At 40.4% G+C, this 16,875-nt stretch overlaps 2 protein-coding genes across 2 annotated transcripts; one reads left to right on the top strand and one right to left on the bottom strand.

Moving 5' to 3' along the window:
* Positions 1–6,100: 6,100 nt before the first annotated feature.
* LOC117293411 (histamine N-methyltransferase-like) lies at positions 6,101–8,328 on the bottom strand. Its single transcript, XM_033775732.1, has 2 exons — positions 8,007–8,328; positions 6,101–7,485 (listed from the first exon to the last, which is right to left on the bottom strand). Exons 1-2 carry the CDS (start codon positions 8,326–8,328, stop codon positions 7,094–7,096), a joined length of 714 nt encoding a protein of 237 aa, XP_033631623.1. The 3' UTR covers positions 6,101–7,093.
* A 7,691-nt stretch (positions 8,329–16,019) lies between these two features.
* On the top strand, positions 16,020–16,517 carry LOC117294034. The gene has a single exon (XM_033776546.1). The coding sequence runs from the start codon at positions 16,020–16,022 to the stop codon at positions 16,515–16,517; it is 498 nt and encodes a 165-aa protein (XP_033632437.1).
* The last annotated feature ends 358 nt before the right edge of the window (positions 16,518–16,875 follow it).

Genomic DNA, 16,875 nt, shown 5'->3' with positions numbered 1-16,875 from the left:
AGGGTCAGTGTATTGCTTCTCAAGCTAGAAGTCAAACCAATTGTATAGTGGCGCCCTCTACTGTTGGAACTCATCCATTTCGATGCGACGAATAATATAGGACGAAGGTAAGGCCGTGTCCGAATTGGCGACTTCGGCTACAGCTACGGCTAGGGCGTCTGCCTATCCTTCAACACTGACAGACGCGCTGATCTAGCCGTAGCTGTAGCCGAAGTCGCCAATTCGGACACGGCCAAAGTGTGACTTTAGTGATGTTTGAAGCTTTGTGTGTGTAAGAATAAGAATAAACTAACTAAAATTGCGGATACCACCTGCAGAGTATGCGTGGCCAGTCTGGGAAAGTTCTACCCACGCTAAAAGATGGATCCAGCCATCAATGCTACATGCCGACTTATCACTGGATGCCTCAGCAGACCATAGAGCTATGCTCAGACCAACACCAACTGACAGCCTGCACTTTCTGGTATAGCGCCACCTGATGTTCGACGCAGTGCGGCAAGCAGCAGAGAACGCTGTCAGTAGGCCACGGATGAGCGAAACCCTCTACTATCCAGCCACAAACCTGATAAAAATCTACTCAAGTCCAGGGGCTCTCCGAACTGCCATGTATTGGATGCCTCAACAGACTTAAAACATCAACTGGCCGGTGCAAAGTGTCTCTCAAGAAGTAGGGATATATGGACTCTGAAGACGTGACCTGCATATGTGGGACAGAGCCACAAACTAAGGAGCTCCTCCTGAGATGCCCCCTACTGGAGCACGAATGCAGAACTTAGGACCTTGCAGATTACAATGATATTGCTAAGAACTGTGTCCAGTTTCGTCTGATGCACATTGTTAGTTTGTGTGATAAGAAGAAGAAGCCTTGGCACCACGAATGCCTTGAGAGGTCATTGAGATTTCACGACACTCTTCTTCAAAACATTGACATTTGGTTCCTATACTCTTCCTGACCAATGGATCTCGACCCTCTATCTACGACACATTTCCTACCCCATAAACTTGGGTCGTACTGGTAGATTTCAATGGCTTCTCATCTATACCCTCATCACTCGTCCTTTTCCCTGTGCTTGCGACCTATTCCGACATGTAGGCTTCAGCTCGGTGAGCATTCACCACATCCCAACCAAATGAGTATGTTCATTGCCATGTGTTTAACTGCAAACCTTTCTCAAACTGCTGAAAAACTGATAACTTAGTTCTAACTTATTAGTTGTTCTGGCCTGCATGGCATGTGCTATCAGACTACACTGTGTGAGTACTAGGCTATATGGCGTGATTTGAGAGCTTGAGTTTGCCATAGCGATGACATAGCCGATGATGTATGTCTGATGTCACGACTATGACACGATTATCAGATTTTTTCTGCTTGTAATGTGTGTGCTTGTGTGTATGCGTTGTTCAGACACACCATCATTTACTACTCTGGCCCCGCCCACAAAAGAGGGGATAAATAAAGAAACTATTTAAATTATGGGAATTTTGTTTTTCTTTTATAGTATTTATATTTAAACAACACAAATCAGATTAAAAAACAATTTAAAAAAAGTTCTACTTCACTTAGTTAAAACTATGTGTTAAAAACGCCCACTTTTAGAAATATTGAAACTCCACCCACAAAAGGGGAATTTTGTTTACTGTAACGTTTATTAGATTCGTGTGGTATACCTGAGACAAGGAGAAACACGAGAAAATAATGGAGGGAGGGAACCATAATCCATAGGACTAGCTCGGTTCGGAGGAAAATTTAAATTCAACCTCAATAGGAGACTTTCCAACGCTAGGCGGCAGCAGACATACCGGGTAAATTTCCATTGTTTACGTAGTTCTGAACATGCGCGTAATTCTGAGAACAATGGATTTACCCGGTAAGTCTGCTGCCCTTTATCATCCCAGAAAGTCTCCCATTGGAGAACCACCTACTACTTTATATAGGCCTATCTAGTATTGATAAATAAATAAATATAGCTTTATAAATAGATACGAAATAAAGCCAAGTTTCCAGACAAACCTTCGCTTATCATCAATTGGATCGGGACATCGATGTTGCATGCATCCATGAGACAGGGATGAGACAGGGATGGGGTATTAATGCGCCACCAGCCGGCTGGAAAAGGTTCAAAGTAACGGAGCAGCTGCTGCTACGTATTCCGTGCAACCCAAATCCCCATCGCTTCTAAGTGATGGTGATCCATCATGTGCTGCCATGATAGCATCATGATCAGTTAACATACGATGCGCTTTTGCCCAACATCCTCGTTTATAAGTGGCGGTGGCTATGAGAATAGGCCCCGATCCGAAAGGGCGCTGTTCGTGACGTCAATCGAGGCGCGATATTTGAAGAGAAAATGCTGCACGGTGCTGGAAAAGACGTCGGACCTGACCACTAGGCACTATTACTCTTGTGAGTCTGACCAGCTATGCAGACTGACCCCATCTTTAGTTGTTTTGCTGCATCCAGAAATGCAAGAAAACAACATTTTCGAAACGCACAAACTCACGACTTGGACTTGCATGTACCTTGCACGTGTGTTTACTCTACGCACCAAGGCAAAGTCTGCCTCGATTGACGTCACAAAAGGGGTGGGTGGAGTCAATCCCCCAACAATTTTAACTATTTTTTAACCATATAAATCGTGACAAACAATTACTAAACAAATTGATTTATTGTTACTAAACATTTACTCTTATGTTTGAAACAATAAAAATTCTATTTTCAGGTGACTTTAAAGCCATTATACACTTTCGGTAAACAGTATTGTCCAAGTCCCACACTTCGTGTATCACAACTTATATATAAAATAACAATCCTGTGGAAATTTAGGCTCAATCGGACATCGGAGTCGGGAGAAAATAACGGGAAAACCCACTCCTATTTTCGCGCGTTTCGCCGTGTCATGACATGTGTTTATAAAAAATCCGTAATTCTCGCTAACGAGAATTTATATTGTTTTACCGTTTTCTCAAAAAGTAAAGCATTTCATGGACTAATATTTCAAGAGAAGTCTTTCACCATTACCTTCTGTAAACCATGTAAACTATTTGTAAATCTGTGAACTTTTTTTTTCTGTACCGAAAGGGTCCAATGGCTTTAAGGCTTTTTGAGTGATTTGGTGATAGTTTGGAGATTTTTGGCCCAAAAGGTATTGACACTAGATTGATAACTCAAAATATTTGTAGCCTAAACTTATGTTGTAAAGAGCTATGGAGATCTATTGGTAGTGTGAAATATTGTGAGAAACGGTCCCCTGAAGTAATTTCCTACCAAAATATTTGAATTAAGAGACCTCAGCCGAGGTTTCGAATTAAAGCACACAACTTGTGCGACTAGGTGTTGTTTCCATTATTATCTCGCAACTTCGACGACCAATTGAGTCCAAATTTGTACGGTTTGTTATTTTATGCATAAATATGTTGAGAAACACCAAGTGAGAATACTGGTCTTTTACAATTACCAAAGGCTGGATTTCACCAAACTCTTCCTAACTTGTGATTTTCACCAGATCAATTCCGTATCAGAGTACCGTACGTTATGATGCATTGAACCATAGAGCACTTGCTCTATGATTGAACCCACCCTTAGAATGAGTTACTCGTCCTAACTCGAGTTTTGTAAATCGGCTGCAGTGCCTTTATCAACACAGTTTGTATTCTCAAAAAGACTTGGTGATGGGCTTTCATTGGATTCAGTTAGTGTGAAGTGGGTCGGTTTACAGTCACACTTTGTGATCATGAAATCAATCCTGATTCGAAGATCTTTGCACCGACAATCACTCTCTTTGTTAGACTAAACCCCATGATTTTAAAAAAAAATCTGCGGAATTTATAAACACCATGTTGTAGTCACACAAAGGCTAGTGATGGGCTTTCATTTTGGGGTCAGTTAGTGTGAAGTGGATCGTGGTTTACCCTTCACACTTTGTGAGCATGAAATAAATCCTGGTTCGCAGTCACTCTTTGTAAAGAAAAAAAACTATAAAATATAGTAATACCTTTTGCAAAATATATGGTAACCCTTTTGTGGGCACAACCATGTATTATAGTAAATCTCTTTTAAAGGGAGGGTTGGACCTGGAACAGTTTTCAGAGCCAACACAATTATTGAGCTTTGTTACATGTAGTGCAGCTGCTAAGGTAACAAATTGTGCACTTTGTGGTAAAAGCATGAAATTTGCTATGATGGTTGGTATTGGGCTAATAATCAATTTTAGACTTGGAGCCATCTTGGGTCTCTCCTATTTGGGGCAGAGCCTCATTTGCATAAAAGGGGGGTCTTGTATATAAATATTGGGCAAAATTACACTTCAAAGAATTTTTAAAATATTTTTTGGACCAGAAATATAAACTTGAAAGTCATCATAATAAGTAAGAACATAAAATAGTCATGACATCAGCCCCATAAACCATTGCCAATTATTCTTCAGTCAATACCATTGACCAATAAATAATTGACTAAACGTCGTTATTATGCTTCGTCCGTATTTTTTGTAGGTGTTCGTTCATTTTTATTTATTTTTTGATACTTCTCCTTCTTCTTCTTTACGTCGCTTGTCCGCCAACAAAAACATCTTTTCAAACATCGTAAGAACTTGAAACTTCACACATAGTTAGGTATTCATTAGGAGAAGAAACCTTTTTTGTATATTACCGTCTAAAATACCATTATTTGTTTGACTACGACCACACTACGTTGATTACTACGGTTGTCGTCCAACCACAAAAGTTAAGCATCATCGGGCCCGGTCAGTACTTGGATGGGAGACCATTTGACGACCAACTTTTCTGTTCTATCTTTTTGTTGTTGCTATAAAAAGCAGCGCTAAGCAGCGCTATGAATTAATTGGGCCCAGGTGCATGCATTCTCTCAAGCTACAAATCAACCCAATTGTATAGTGCCGCCCTCTGTTGTTGGAATTTATCCATCGGTTTTCGGGACGTAGCTAGCCTTGCTCAAGGCAGTCGAATTATTCACTCCGAAAAAATGTATGAAAACCCAACCGTATTCACTTTGCGTAAAATGTGTAATGTGTGTAACCACATCGCACGACACGATGCCCCCGTACACTATCCGCATGCGTCGGCCGTCAGCCGCATGCGGTTAGTGGTACGAGTGCGGATGACATGTGTGCACAGTAGTCGTACGATGTGACAGTGTGTATAATATTATATGCGTGGGTCGTGCGGTGTGATTACACACACCACGCACAGTGTATACGGGTGGGTTTACAGCGGCGTCTTTTCGGAGCGAATAATGCGACTGCCTTGAGCAAGGCTAAGACGTAGCATACAGGATGTCCCATTTCTGTTTCAGAATGACCAAGAAATGGTTCAAACTTACATAGAATTTGAGACAAAATCAATCATTTTAAAGCTCTCAACCAACAGGAACAGCGAAACTGTCTGAGGTATTCATGAATGTAGTTTATGGCTCTAACAATTATATCATTGCTGAGAAAGTTTAATGTATCCATAAGATATAAATGAAAGTAAAATTAATTAAAAACATCATTAACTAAGAAAACCCGACAATATAATTTGACCATCGTTTCCGGTCACAAGTTATCAATAATTCCCAAACGGGGTTAATACCACTCTATAGCTTGATTATCACAGAAACCTTGCTTTAAAGTAAGCATAGACCCTAACTTATATCCGAAACAGTTCAAATCTGCGACTTCCCCGATAAATTATGCGAGTTGCACGATACACCCAGAAAGACGATACCAAATCAAACAAAGCATTCTTAAAGGGAAGGTACACGTTTGGTAACTATCAAAGACCAGTTTCTCACTTTGTGTATCCCATCATATGCATAAAATAACAAGCCTGTGAAAATTTGGGCTCAATCGGTCATCGAAGTTGCGAGAAAATAATGAAAGAAAAAACAGCTAGAAGTCTTTTATTATTTTAGTGAGAAATTACCTCTTTCTCAAAAATTACATTACTTCAGAGGGAGTCGTTTCCCACAATGTTTTATACTATCAACAGCTCTCCAATGCTTGTTACCAAGTCAGTTTTTAAGTTAATTATTTGTTTTGAGTAATTACCAAGCGTGTATCCTTCCCTTTAAACAACCTTTCACACACACACACACACCCTGTCATTGATGTGGCCTGAGATCATTATGCATTTTATAAAACATTTCTTGAGGATGAGAATAATACGTGAGCACTTCCAAAGCTGTAGAATATACCCGGGTATACCAAAATATAAGTTAAATGCTACTTTCTAAAAAGCCGATTCGAGTACATGATTGTGAGACCTCTACTGGTCCAACTGCAGCCTTAAGGCCATGGCACACTGAGCAACTTTTTACAGGCAACTCGGAGGCAAAAGTGCAACCACTGCAAACACAAGGAACACCTATAAAACTAGGCAACACAAGAAACATTCTAGCTGGTAATTCTTACCCCCCCCCAGAAAAAATATATATAATTAAATAATGAGAAAACTGAAACGAGAACAAATTGTCTTATTCGTGATTGCCTTGAACGGGGTCGGGGGTTGCCTGTAATTTTGTAAGTGTGACATAACCCTTTTATAGACGTTTTCATTTTTTTTAACTGACTGCACACGTCTTGTTCGTAAACACTTAGCTCATAAGGATCTGGACCATTTTATGTAAAACATGAAGGCTGTTAACTTCAACCAACATGGAAATCATACTGATCAATTATGTTATAAAATTCATCCAACTTATTAGCATATTCAACTGACGTCTCATGGAATACCCACTCATGAGTCTCATCCCCCCATAGCCTTTAAAAACAAATTCTGAGTCAGAGTCTTTACAATCTTTAGCTTTCCTTCCTTGATGATACTCTTCAGTTCCTTTTTATTCAAACCTAATCTGATAAAGTTTGAGGTAATATTAAGTTCACATTAGTCTAAACATTCATTGCTATATTGCTGTTTTTTTGCACTGTTTTCCCGCCTTTATATCTAAAGTTGGCGAGCAGCTACCATCTCCCCATATCCACAGACCAACAATAAATTGAAACTGCTAAAAAACAATAAATAAACAAAACAATAAAACATACAGAAATTATTTTGAGTGCATATTTTGTTGCACAATTTTAAATACGCCCATTCCTTAAGTTGAACCAGTGCCGCGTATGATGAACACCACGTGATCTTGACCGAGTAGAAATTGCCCGGATGCATCTCTCTCGGTTTGATCTTCACTCCCTAATATTTCTAGAAAACTTTCTTGATACTCCACGGGTGTGTTTTGGGTGAAACCGTCCACGTGTGTCAGGAAGTCTAGTACCCTGTTCGCTTCCTCTGACAGATTATCGAGGGGACTAGCAAAGCATGGTGTGACGTTCACTGAGTACTTCAAGTGCACTATCTCACTCACTGGAATACTCAGGTTTTCAAAAAGTCTCGCGAGGTCACAAGAATTAAGGAGAGGTTCCTGTCTCTGGCTACTTTCGACATACTTAAGATCCAGCCAGGCCGTCCAACAGCTAGGGGGTGTATCTCCTGAATGATGTGCAGGGTGAGTCAAAAAGAAGTTGACCGGGATTAGTGATAAACAAAAAAGTTCAGTAAATCATATATTTCAAGTATATTCAACAAGTATTCATAAATACCTCAGACAGTTTCGCTATTCCTATTGGTGGAGAGTGCGTCACGTGGGTGTGTATGAACCTTTGTTTATGACCGGTAAAAAGTGTTAATTCATGGCGTGACACGCGACCTTGCACCTGTTCTCTCAAGACAGTTTCTTCATTCCTATTGGTCGAGAGCAACGGCTGAAACAGTTGTGCCACATCACGGTTATTCATCTGCATCCCAGCCACGACCCACCTCCGCATTATTAGCTAAACTCACACTAAAAGACGGAGATTGAGTGCAAGAGGGCGCTGTTTGTAGCGGCTAATCAAGACGACTAAAAGCCACGATCAAAGAAATTAAGCCAAGTCTAGGATCACGCCAACAAATCCCCCTTTATTATAACAAGAAGTGTTTTCGAAATGCAGCATAACAGCATACAGGCCTACCTGACATGATTGTGATCATCAGAACGCCATCATCCTCCAGTATGTCGTACATATACTGAATATACCTTTCTTTGTCATCGATGTAGTAGATTGAGCTGACGGATACGATGAAATGAAATTTATCCTCCACCCCGTTCTGACTCTTTTGAAACCCTTCCAAAGTTTCTTGTCTCCACTCGAAGTCGATGCCTCTCATCATCTCGGACTCTTTGACTACCAGTGCTTTGTAACGCTCCATCATCGGGGCGTTTGGCTCTACAATGACGGCGTGGATGCGGCGCTGTTCACGCTGGTGGAGTTTCATCAAGATCTTGCTGTCCATACTACCTAAGTGATGATAGCAAAGTGGAAATTGAGCCGTTGCGACAGGATATTCATTCAGAAGGCATTTTTTCCCATTTGTATGCCGTCATCAAAATTAACTGTCCTGATGTTTTTTTATTCCCATTTTTGAATAGATTAAGAAAACAATATATCCCAACTAAAAAGCACTACGGCAGTGCCCTCTTTTGGCTGAATCGATCTCCTCCGTCCCATGTTTTGCCACCGTATTATTTGGGGACAAAGTCTCTGGTGATCGTATTTCCCCTGACACTGCCAATTAGCCATTTGCGTGTTTGATTTGAACATTGGTTGGTACAATGGCGTGCTTGATCAAAAGTCACCACTTATAAAATTGAATTCCTCAGACTATCGAGACAGTTGCTATGTCTTAGATTCTAGGGGGGCAAGCTTCTGCTTAGTTACGTAAGAGACGATGAACACCCGGCTCCGGCCCATACACACTTTTGAATGAATGTGTATGGTACAATGGTACACCCGCGGGGACCAGCTCGCCTGAGGCGAATCTAGATCCGAAGCCGTTTTCAAAAAGGGCCATAGTTGAATTTTGACATGCACAATCAATCTTCAATTTGTGTATTATAATCCCTTCTTTATTATTCAGCTCATAGTAGACGGGCTCTTTTGTCATTAACTAACGCTGGCCTGGCGGTCGGGGCACAATACCCACGAAAAAAAAACCCAGCAAGCTGCCACATCAATGGGTGACGTCATCGTCAGCCAATCACCGTGCAGGAAAACCCTCCTGTTTAATGATTAATTTTTTTCGTAACGTGGGTTTTGGACTACCGGTGGAAATTGCTGTATCTTGACTGGACTAGCTTCGATCCGGTCTCGCTTTTAACATTTCCGGGAAGAATATGAAATAATCCATCCATATGTACTAATTGGGGACTGTTGCCGATATCCATAACGGGACAATTTGCCGTGTTTTTGAGACTTGGTTTCTTTCTTTTTGAAGCAATTTTTTACGTGCAATTTTCTTTTTTTCAAATTTGAGTTGCAAGGATTTTTTTGTATACATAAGGACAGATATGCTCTTCATTTCAATTCACTGGTACATTATTTTTTCAGAAAAGGCCGAAAATGACCGAATTCCAGGAGCCCTTTTGACTAATTAAATATTCACACAGGTCACGCGCACGAAAAAACGATGAATAATTTGCAGATTAAAGGAAGGGAATGTCAGTGTCCTGTGGATAGACTGTGAGCCCCTGACAAGAACTTATCAAACAATCACTCGCCCTCTCGTGGTGACGTCATGCACCTCGGGCCAGCATGGCACCAAAAAACCCGTTCCAAACAGGGCACTTGGGGCTGACCGGTGTGGCGGTTTCAACTTTCCGCCGTGTTCAGTTTCCCGAAAGACCAAATACGGTATTATTACGTCATGCGACGCCTGCGCACAGCAAGCGAAAGTAGTCAATTTTTAGTGCCGTACTGAGTCCCGGAAAACCGAACACGGCGGAAGACTGAAACCGCCACACCTGGGTTAGACTAGGCCCTATTTTTATCCGGGTACTTGATTTTCAGAACCAGCGATTTCATTGGGTACAATCATTTAATTGGATAAAGGTGCGGTGACGTAAGCAATCTGTGTCTTTTTCTGATTGGTCTGAGGTGACGTTTGGCAGATGCACTTGCAGAAGGTGAAGATGGACGGAGAATGACCTACGCTAGAGCTCTCTAGCTCTGGCGTTTTTCACGAGCCTCCAAGTGTGACGTACGATGTTCAGGCTAACGTCCGGGAAGATCGGGGACGACCCATAGTGTCACGCAGTCTGCCCGGTGTGGCAGCCTCAGTGCTCCGGCGTACTGACGTAGCATGCTGTCGTTGCGGGCGTGAGTCTTCGGTGCTCTGCATGCATAGACCTTATCGCAAATACCAATGCGCAAGCGCAGACTGTTGAATGAGGTGCATTGTGGGATAGATATGAATCAAATTTGGATACCAGCTAGACCACAATGCACCTAATTCCAAGCGTTACGCGCGCGCCCCGGTATTTGCGAAAAGGTCTATAGACCTTATTGCAGATAGCAAAAATCCGACGTCCCGCAAAGGATTGTGGGAAATATTTTGCACCTCCAGTTATACGGTCGTCACGTACCAGGCTGAAGTGAGCACCGTGTTTGGGCCCAACACTAAATCGGGCCCAGCACCGAAATTATCCTCAGCACCGAATTAAAATAAATTCGCAAACGACCGTCATTACACGTCGACACCACCAGGGATGCTTTATCAGCATACCTAACTTTAACGGAATTTGTGTCACCTTTAAATTGTGAAATTTCAAGATTTTCTTTCATGGATATGTTGATTACATCCCTGACCACATCTCCTGGGCGGAAAAATAATCTCAGATTACTAATTAGCTCAGCCCAACTAATTAAAGATTGTCTCAAATTAGCTTGTGTATAAATAATGTACTAACTGCGGCAAACATACCTAACTTTGACGAAATTTGTGTCACTTTTAATTTATGAAATTTTAATATTTTCTTTCATAGATGTGTTTGTTAAATCCCTGACCACATCTCCCAGGCGGAAAAATAATCTCAGATAACTAATGAGCTCAGCCCAACTAATTAAAGATTGTCTCAATTTGGCGCGTGTATAGCCTAATAATGTACAAAGTGCGGTTAAACATACCTAACTTTGACGAAATTTGTGTCACCTTTAATTTATGAAATTTTAATTTGTTCTTTCATAGATATGTTTGTTACATCCCTGACCATATCTCCTGGGCGGAAAAATATTCTTAGACCACTAATTAGCTCAGCCCAACTAATTAAAATTGTCTCAAATTAGCGTTTCTATAGCCCAATAATGTACAAAGTGTGGGTAAATATACGTAACTTTGACGAAATTTGTGTCACGTTTAATTTATAAAATTTTAATCTTTTCTTTCAAAGATATGTTTGTTACATCCCTGACCACATCTCCTAGGCGGAAAAATAATGTCAGATTACTAATTAGCTCAGCCCAACTAACTAAAATTTGTCTCAAATTAGCGCGTGTATATAGCCTATAATGTACAAAGTGCGTGTTTTAGACATACCTAATTTTGACGAAATTTGTGTCACCTTTAAATTAGGAATTTTTAATATTTTCTGTCATAGATATGTTTGTTACATCCCTGACCATATCTCCTGGGCGGAAAAATAATCTCAGATTACTAATTAGCTCAGCCCAACTAATTAAAGATTGTATCAAATTAGCGTGTGTATAATAGCCACATAGTGTATACAAAGTGCATGTATAGACATACCTAACTTTGACGAAATTTGTGTCACCTTTAATTTATGAAATTTTTATATTTTCTTTCATAGATATGTTTGTTACATCCCTGACCATATCGCCTAGGCGGAAAATAATATCAGACTACTAATTAGCTCAGCCCAACTAATTAAAGATTGTCTCAAATTAGCGCTTGTAAAGCCACATAGTGTATACAAAGTGCGTGTATAGACATATCTAACTTTAACGAAATTTGTGTCACCTTTAATTTATGAAATTTTGAAATTTTCTTTCATAGATATGTTTGTTACATCCCTGACCATATCGCCTAGGCGGAAAATAATATCAGACTACTAATTAGCTCAGCCCAACTAATTAAAGATTGTCTCAAATTAGCGCTTGTAAAGCCACATAGTGTATACAAAGTGCGTGTATAGACATATCTAACTTTAACGAAATTTGTGTCACCTTTAATTTATGAAATTTTGAAATTTTCTTTCATAGCTATGTTTGGTACATCCCTGACCACATCTCCTAGGCGGAAAAATAATGTCAGATCACTAATTAGCTCAGCCCAACTAATTAAACATTGTCTAAAATTAGCGCTTGATATAGCCACATGGTGTATACAGAGTGCGTGTATATAGACATACCTAACTTTAACGAAATTTGTGTCACCTTTAATTTATGAAATTTTGATATTTTCTTTCATAGATATGTTTGTTACATCCCTGACCATATCTCCTAGGCGGAAAAATAATTTCAGATTACTTATTAGCTCAGCCCAACTAATTAAAGATTGTCTCAAATTAGCGCGTGTATATAGCCTATAATGTACAAAGTGCGTGTATAAACATACCTAACTTTAACGAAATTTGTGTCACCTTTAATTTATGAAATTTTGATATTTTCTTTTATAGATATGTTTGTTACATCCCTGACCATATCTCCTAGGCGGAAAATAATCTCAGATTACTAATTAGCTCAGCCCAACTAATTAAAGATTGTCTCAAATTAGCGTTTGTATAATAGCCACATAGTGTATACAAAGTGCGTGTATAGACATACCTAACTTTAACGAAATTTGTGTCACCTTTAATTTATGAAATTTTGATATTTTCTTTCATAGATATGTTTGTTACATCCCTGACAATATCTCATGGGCGGAAAAATAATCTCAGATTACTAATTAGCTCAGCCCAACTAATTAAACATTGTCTCAAATTAGCGTGTGTATAATAGCCACATAGTGTATACAAAGTGCGTGTATAGACATACCTAACTTTAACGAAATTTGTGTCACCTTTAATTTATGAAATTTTAATATTTTCTTTCATAGATATGTTTGTTACATTCCTGACCACATCTCCTAGGCGGAAAAATAATCTCAGATTACTAATTAGCTCAGCCCAACTAATTAAACATTGTCTCAAATTAGCGTGTGTATAATAGCCACATAGTGTATACAAAGTGCGTGTATAGACATACCTAACTTTAACGAAATTTGTGTCACCTTTAATTTATGAAATTTTGATATTTTCTTTCATAGATATGTTTGTTACATTCCTGACCACATCTCCTAGGCGGAAAAATAATCTCAGATCACTAATTAGCTCAGCCCAACTAATTAAACATTGTCTCAAATTAGCGCGTGTATAAAGCCTATAATGTACAAAGTGCGGCAACATACCTAACTTTGACGAAATTTGTGTCACCTTTAATTTATGAAATTTTAATATTTTCTTTCATAGATATGTTTGTTACATTCCTAAACACATCTCCTAGGCGGAAAAATAATCTCAGATCACTAATTAACTCAGCCCAACTAATTAAAGATTGTCTCAAATTAGCGCTTGTATATAGCCACATGGTGTATACAGAGTGCGTGTATATAGATATACCTAACTTTAACGAAATTTGTGTCACCTTTAATTTATGAAATTTTAATATTTTCTTTCATAGATATGTTTGGTACATCCCTGACCATATCTCCTAGGCGGAAAAATAATCTCAGATTACTAATTAGCTCAGCCCAACTAATTAAACATTGTCTCAAATTAGCGTGTGTATAATAGCCACATAGTGTATACAAAGTGCGTGTATAGACATACCTAACTTTAACGAAATTTGTGTCACCTTTAATTTATGAAATTTTAATATTTTCTTTCATAGATATGTTTGTTACATTCCTGACCACATCTCCTAGGCGGAAAAATTATCTCAGATTACTAATTAGCTCAGCCCAACTAATTAAACATTGTCTCAAATTAGCGTGTGTATAATAGCCACATAGTGTATACAAAGTGCGTGTATAGACATACCTAACTTTAACGAAATTTGTGTCACCTTTAATTTATGAAATTTTGATATTTTCTTTCATAGATATGTTTGTTACATCCCTGACCATATCTCCTAGGCGGAAAAATAATCTCAGATTACTAATTAGCTCAGCCCAACTAATTAAACATTGTCTCAAATTAGCGTGTGTATAATAGCCACATAGTGTATACAAAGTGCGTGTATAGACATACCTAACTTTAACGAAATTTGTGTCACCTTTAATTTATGAAATTTTAATATTTTCTTTCATAGATATGTTTGTTACATTCCTGACCACATCTCCTAGGCGGAAAAATAATCTCAGATCACTAATTAGCTTAGCCCAACTAATTAAACATTGTCTCAAATTAGCGCGTGTATATAGCCACATAGTGTATACAAAGTGCGTGTATAGACATACCTAACTTTAACGAAATTTGTGTCACCTTTAATTTATGAAATTTTGATATTTTCTTTTCATAGATATGTTTGTTACATCCCTGACCATATCTCCTAGGCGGAAAAATAATCTCAGATTACTAATTAGCTCAGCCCAACTAATTAAACATTGTCTCAAATTAGCGCGTGTATAGCCTATAATGTACAAAGTGCGTGTATAGACATACCTAACTTTGACGAAATTTGTGTCACCTTTAATTTATGAAATTTTAATATTTTCTTTCATAGATATGTTTGTTACATCCCTGACCATATCTCCTAGGCGGAAAAATAATCTCAGATTACTAATTAGCTCAGCCCAACTAATTAAAGATTGTCTCAAATTAGCGTGTGTATAATAGCCACATAGTGTATACAAAGTGCGTGTATAGACATACCTAACTTTAACGAAATTTGTGTCACCTTTAATTTATTAAATTTTGATATTTTCTTTCATAGATATGTTGGTTACATCCCTGACAATAGCTCCTAGGCGGAAAAATAATCTCAGATTACTAATTAGCTTAGCCCAACTAATTAAACATTGTCTCAAATTAGCGCGTGTATATAGCCTATAATGTACAAAGTGCGTGTATAAACATACCTAACTTTAACGAAATTTGTGTCACCTTTAATTTATGAAATTTTAATATCGTGATTCAATGGCGTCTGACACCTCAATTTCCACAGGGGACGGTGCCAGACTGATAGTGGGCTCCAAACTGGGACCAAAACTCGATCTAAGATCGTGTCTCCGTGTCGCTACATGGAACGTATACCTGACACTCTCCAACGCCGTATACCTGGAAGCCATGTCTCATTAACTGACACGCTACCGAATAAGCATCGCTGGTCTTACCGAAGCTAGTATCCCAGGAACTGGAGAACGCCGTATCGATCAGTATAAAATGTACCACTCGGGCAGTTCAGGCCGCACGGAGGGAGTTGCCTTGCTCCTTAATAACAATGTCAGTCAATCCCTAACGCAATGGACACCAGTCTCAAACCGGATCCTTCATGCCCGGCTCCCTCAACCAACTGGACCACCCATTCAAAGTACTCCACCCCATGACCAACAACTTGTCATTGGAGATATAAATGCTGTAAGCGGAAAAGTCCGTGCAGGTTACTAGCGTGTTGTGGGAAACTTCGGTTCCGGACAGCCAAGAGCGACCTCGAGGAAGTTTACAACGACCTCGCCGGCAATGCCGAAGAAGGACTGCAAAAACAAACCCCGTCCTACCTTCCAGGCCATCAAGTGCATGCGCGTCCCCCCACAACAGGGACAGAGCACCTCCCCAAGTCGATCGAGGAGACTCATGCCCGCTGGCGGGAGCACTACAACACCATGCTTAACCACCCCCAGCTACGCCCTGCCCATACCTTACTGCACAGGCTTCAGGCACATCCCCTGCCACAGACGTCTCATCCGACTCTCCCACAGTGGCTGAAGTACGTTTTGCTATCAGGAAGTTAAATAATGGGCGTGCTGTAGGACCTGACGGCATTTTTCCTGAGCTGCTCAAATGTGCAGAAACCCCAATCAGTGCAGCCCTCCACAAGCTCTTTCAAAACATATGGTCTTCTGGCAGGGTTCCTATTGAATGGAGGGATGGCATTATCAACTCCCTGTACAAAGGAAAGGGGCATCGAAACCAGTGCAGCAGCTACAGACTTATGACTCTACTGTCTGTCCCTGGAAAGGTGTTCAGCCATGTTCTGCTCTCCTGCTTAGAACCCATACTCGCCCGTCACCGACGACCCAACCAGTCTGGTTTTACAAGAGGTCTGCCTACTCTGGATGCCGTGCTTGCTCTCCGACTTCTTCCAGAACTCCACCGTGAATTTGAGGGGCCTCTCCACGTTGCCTACGTTGACATCAAGGCAGCTTTCGACTCCCTGGATCGCGATGCTCTTTGGAAGGCCCTGAAAGCGACCGATGTCCCACCAATACTGCTTTCGTTGATTCAGGACCTGCACATGGGCTGTGCATCCACTGCACGTATTGGAAGTGACGTTTCCAACCCCTTCTCTACCACCTCGGGTGTCCTCGGTGCTCTGTCAAAGTCACACAGAAGTTCAAGTATCTCGGCTGTGACATCCAATCTTCAGGCTACTCCTCCCCCGACATTCTCTGACGCCTGGGGCTTGCCTCATCCACCTTTGGCCAATTAGACCGTGTTTGGAGGAACAGACGCCTCAAGCTCACAACCAAACTGAGGATATTTACGACTTGGTCCTCCCCGTCCTGCTCTATGGCTCCGGAACATGGACACTCCGAGCTGATCACACGAAGGTTTTAGCCTCAGGTATCAACGACGCATTTTCGGTGTCCGGTGGTCTGATTTCTTCTTTAACGCAACAATCTATGAGACCACCGGCATCGAGCACCTCCGTGTGACTATTTCCCGGAGACGTCATTCCCTCTTTGGCCATGTCAGACGGCTCCTAGAGGATACACCTGTCCATGTGGCCCTCAAGCTGGGCGTGGAAGCACCGGGAGGATCCCGCCCCTGCCCAGCCTGGAAGAGGC

Source organism: Asterias rubens, chromosome 8 (assembly GCF_902459465.1).
Source record: "Asterias rubens chromosome 8, eAstRub1.3, whole genome shotgun sequence".
Taxonomy (NCBI): Eukaryota; Metazoa; Echinodermata; class Asteroidea; order Forcipulatida; family Asteriidae; genus Asterias; species Asterias rubens.
This window is presented reverse-complemented; position numbering and strand designations above follow the sequence as displayed.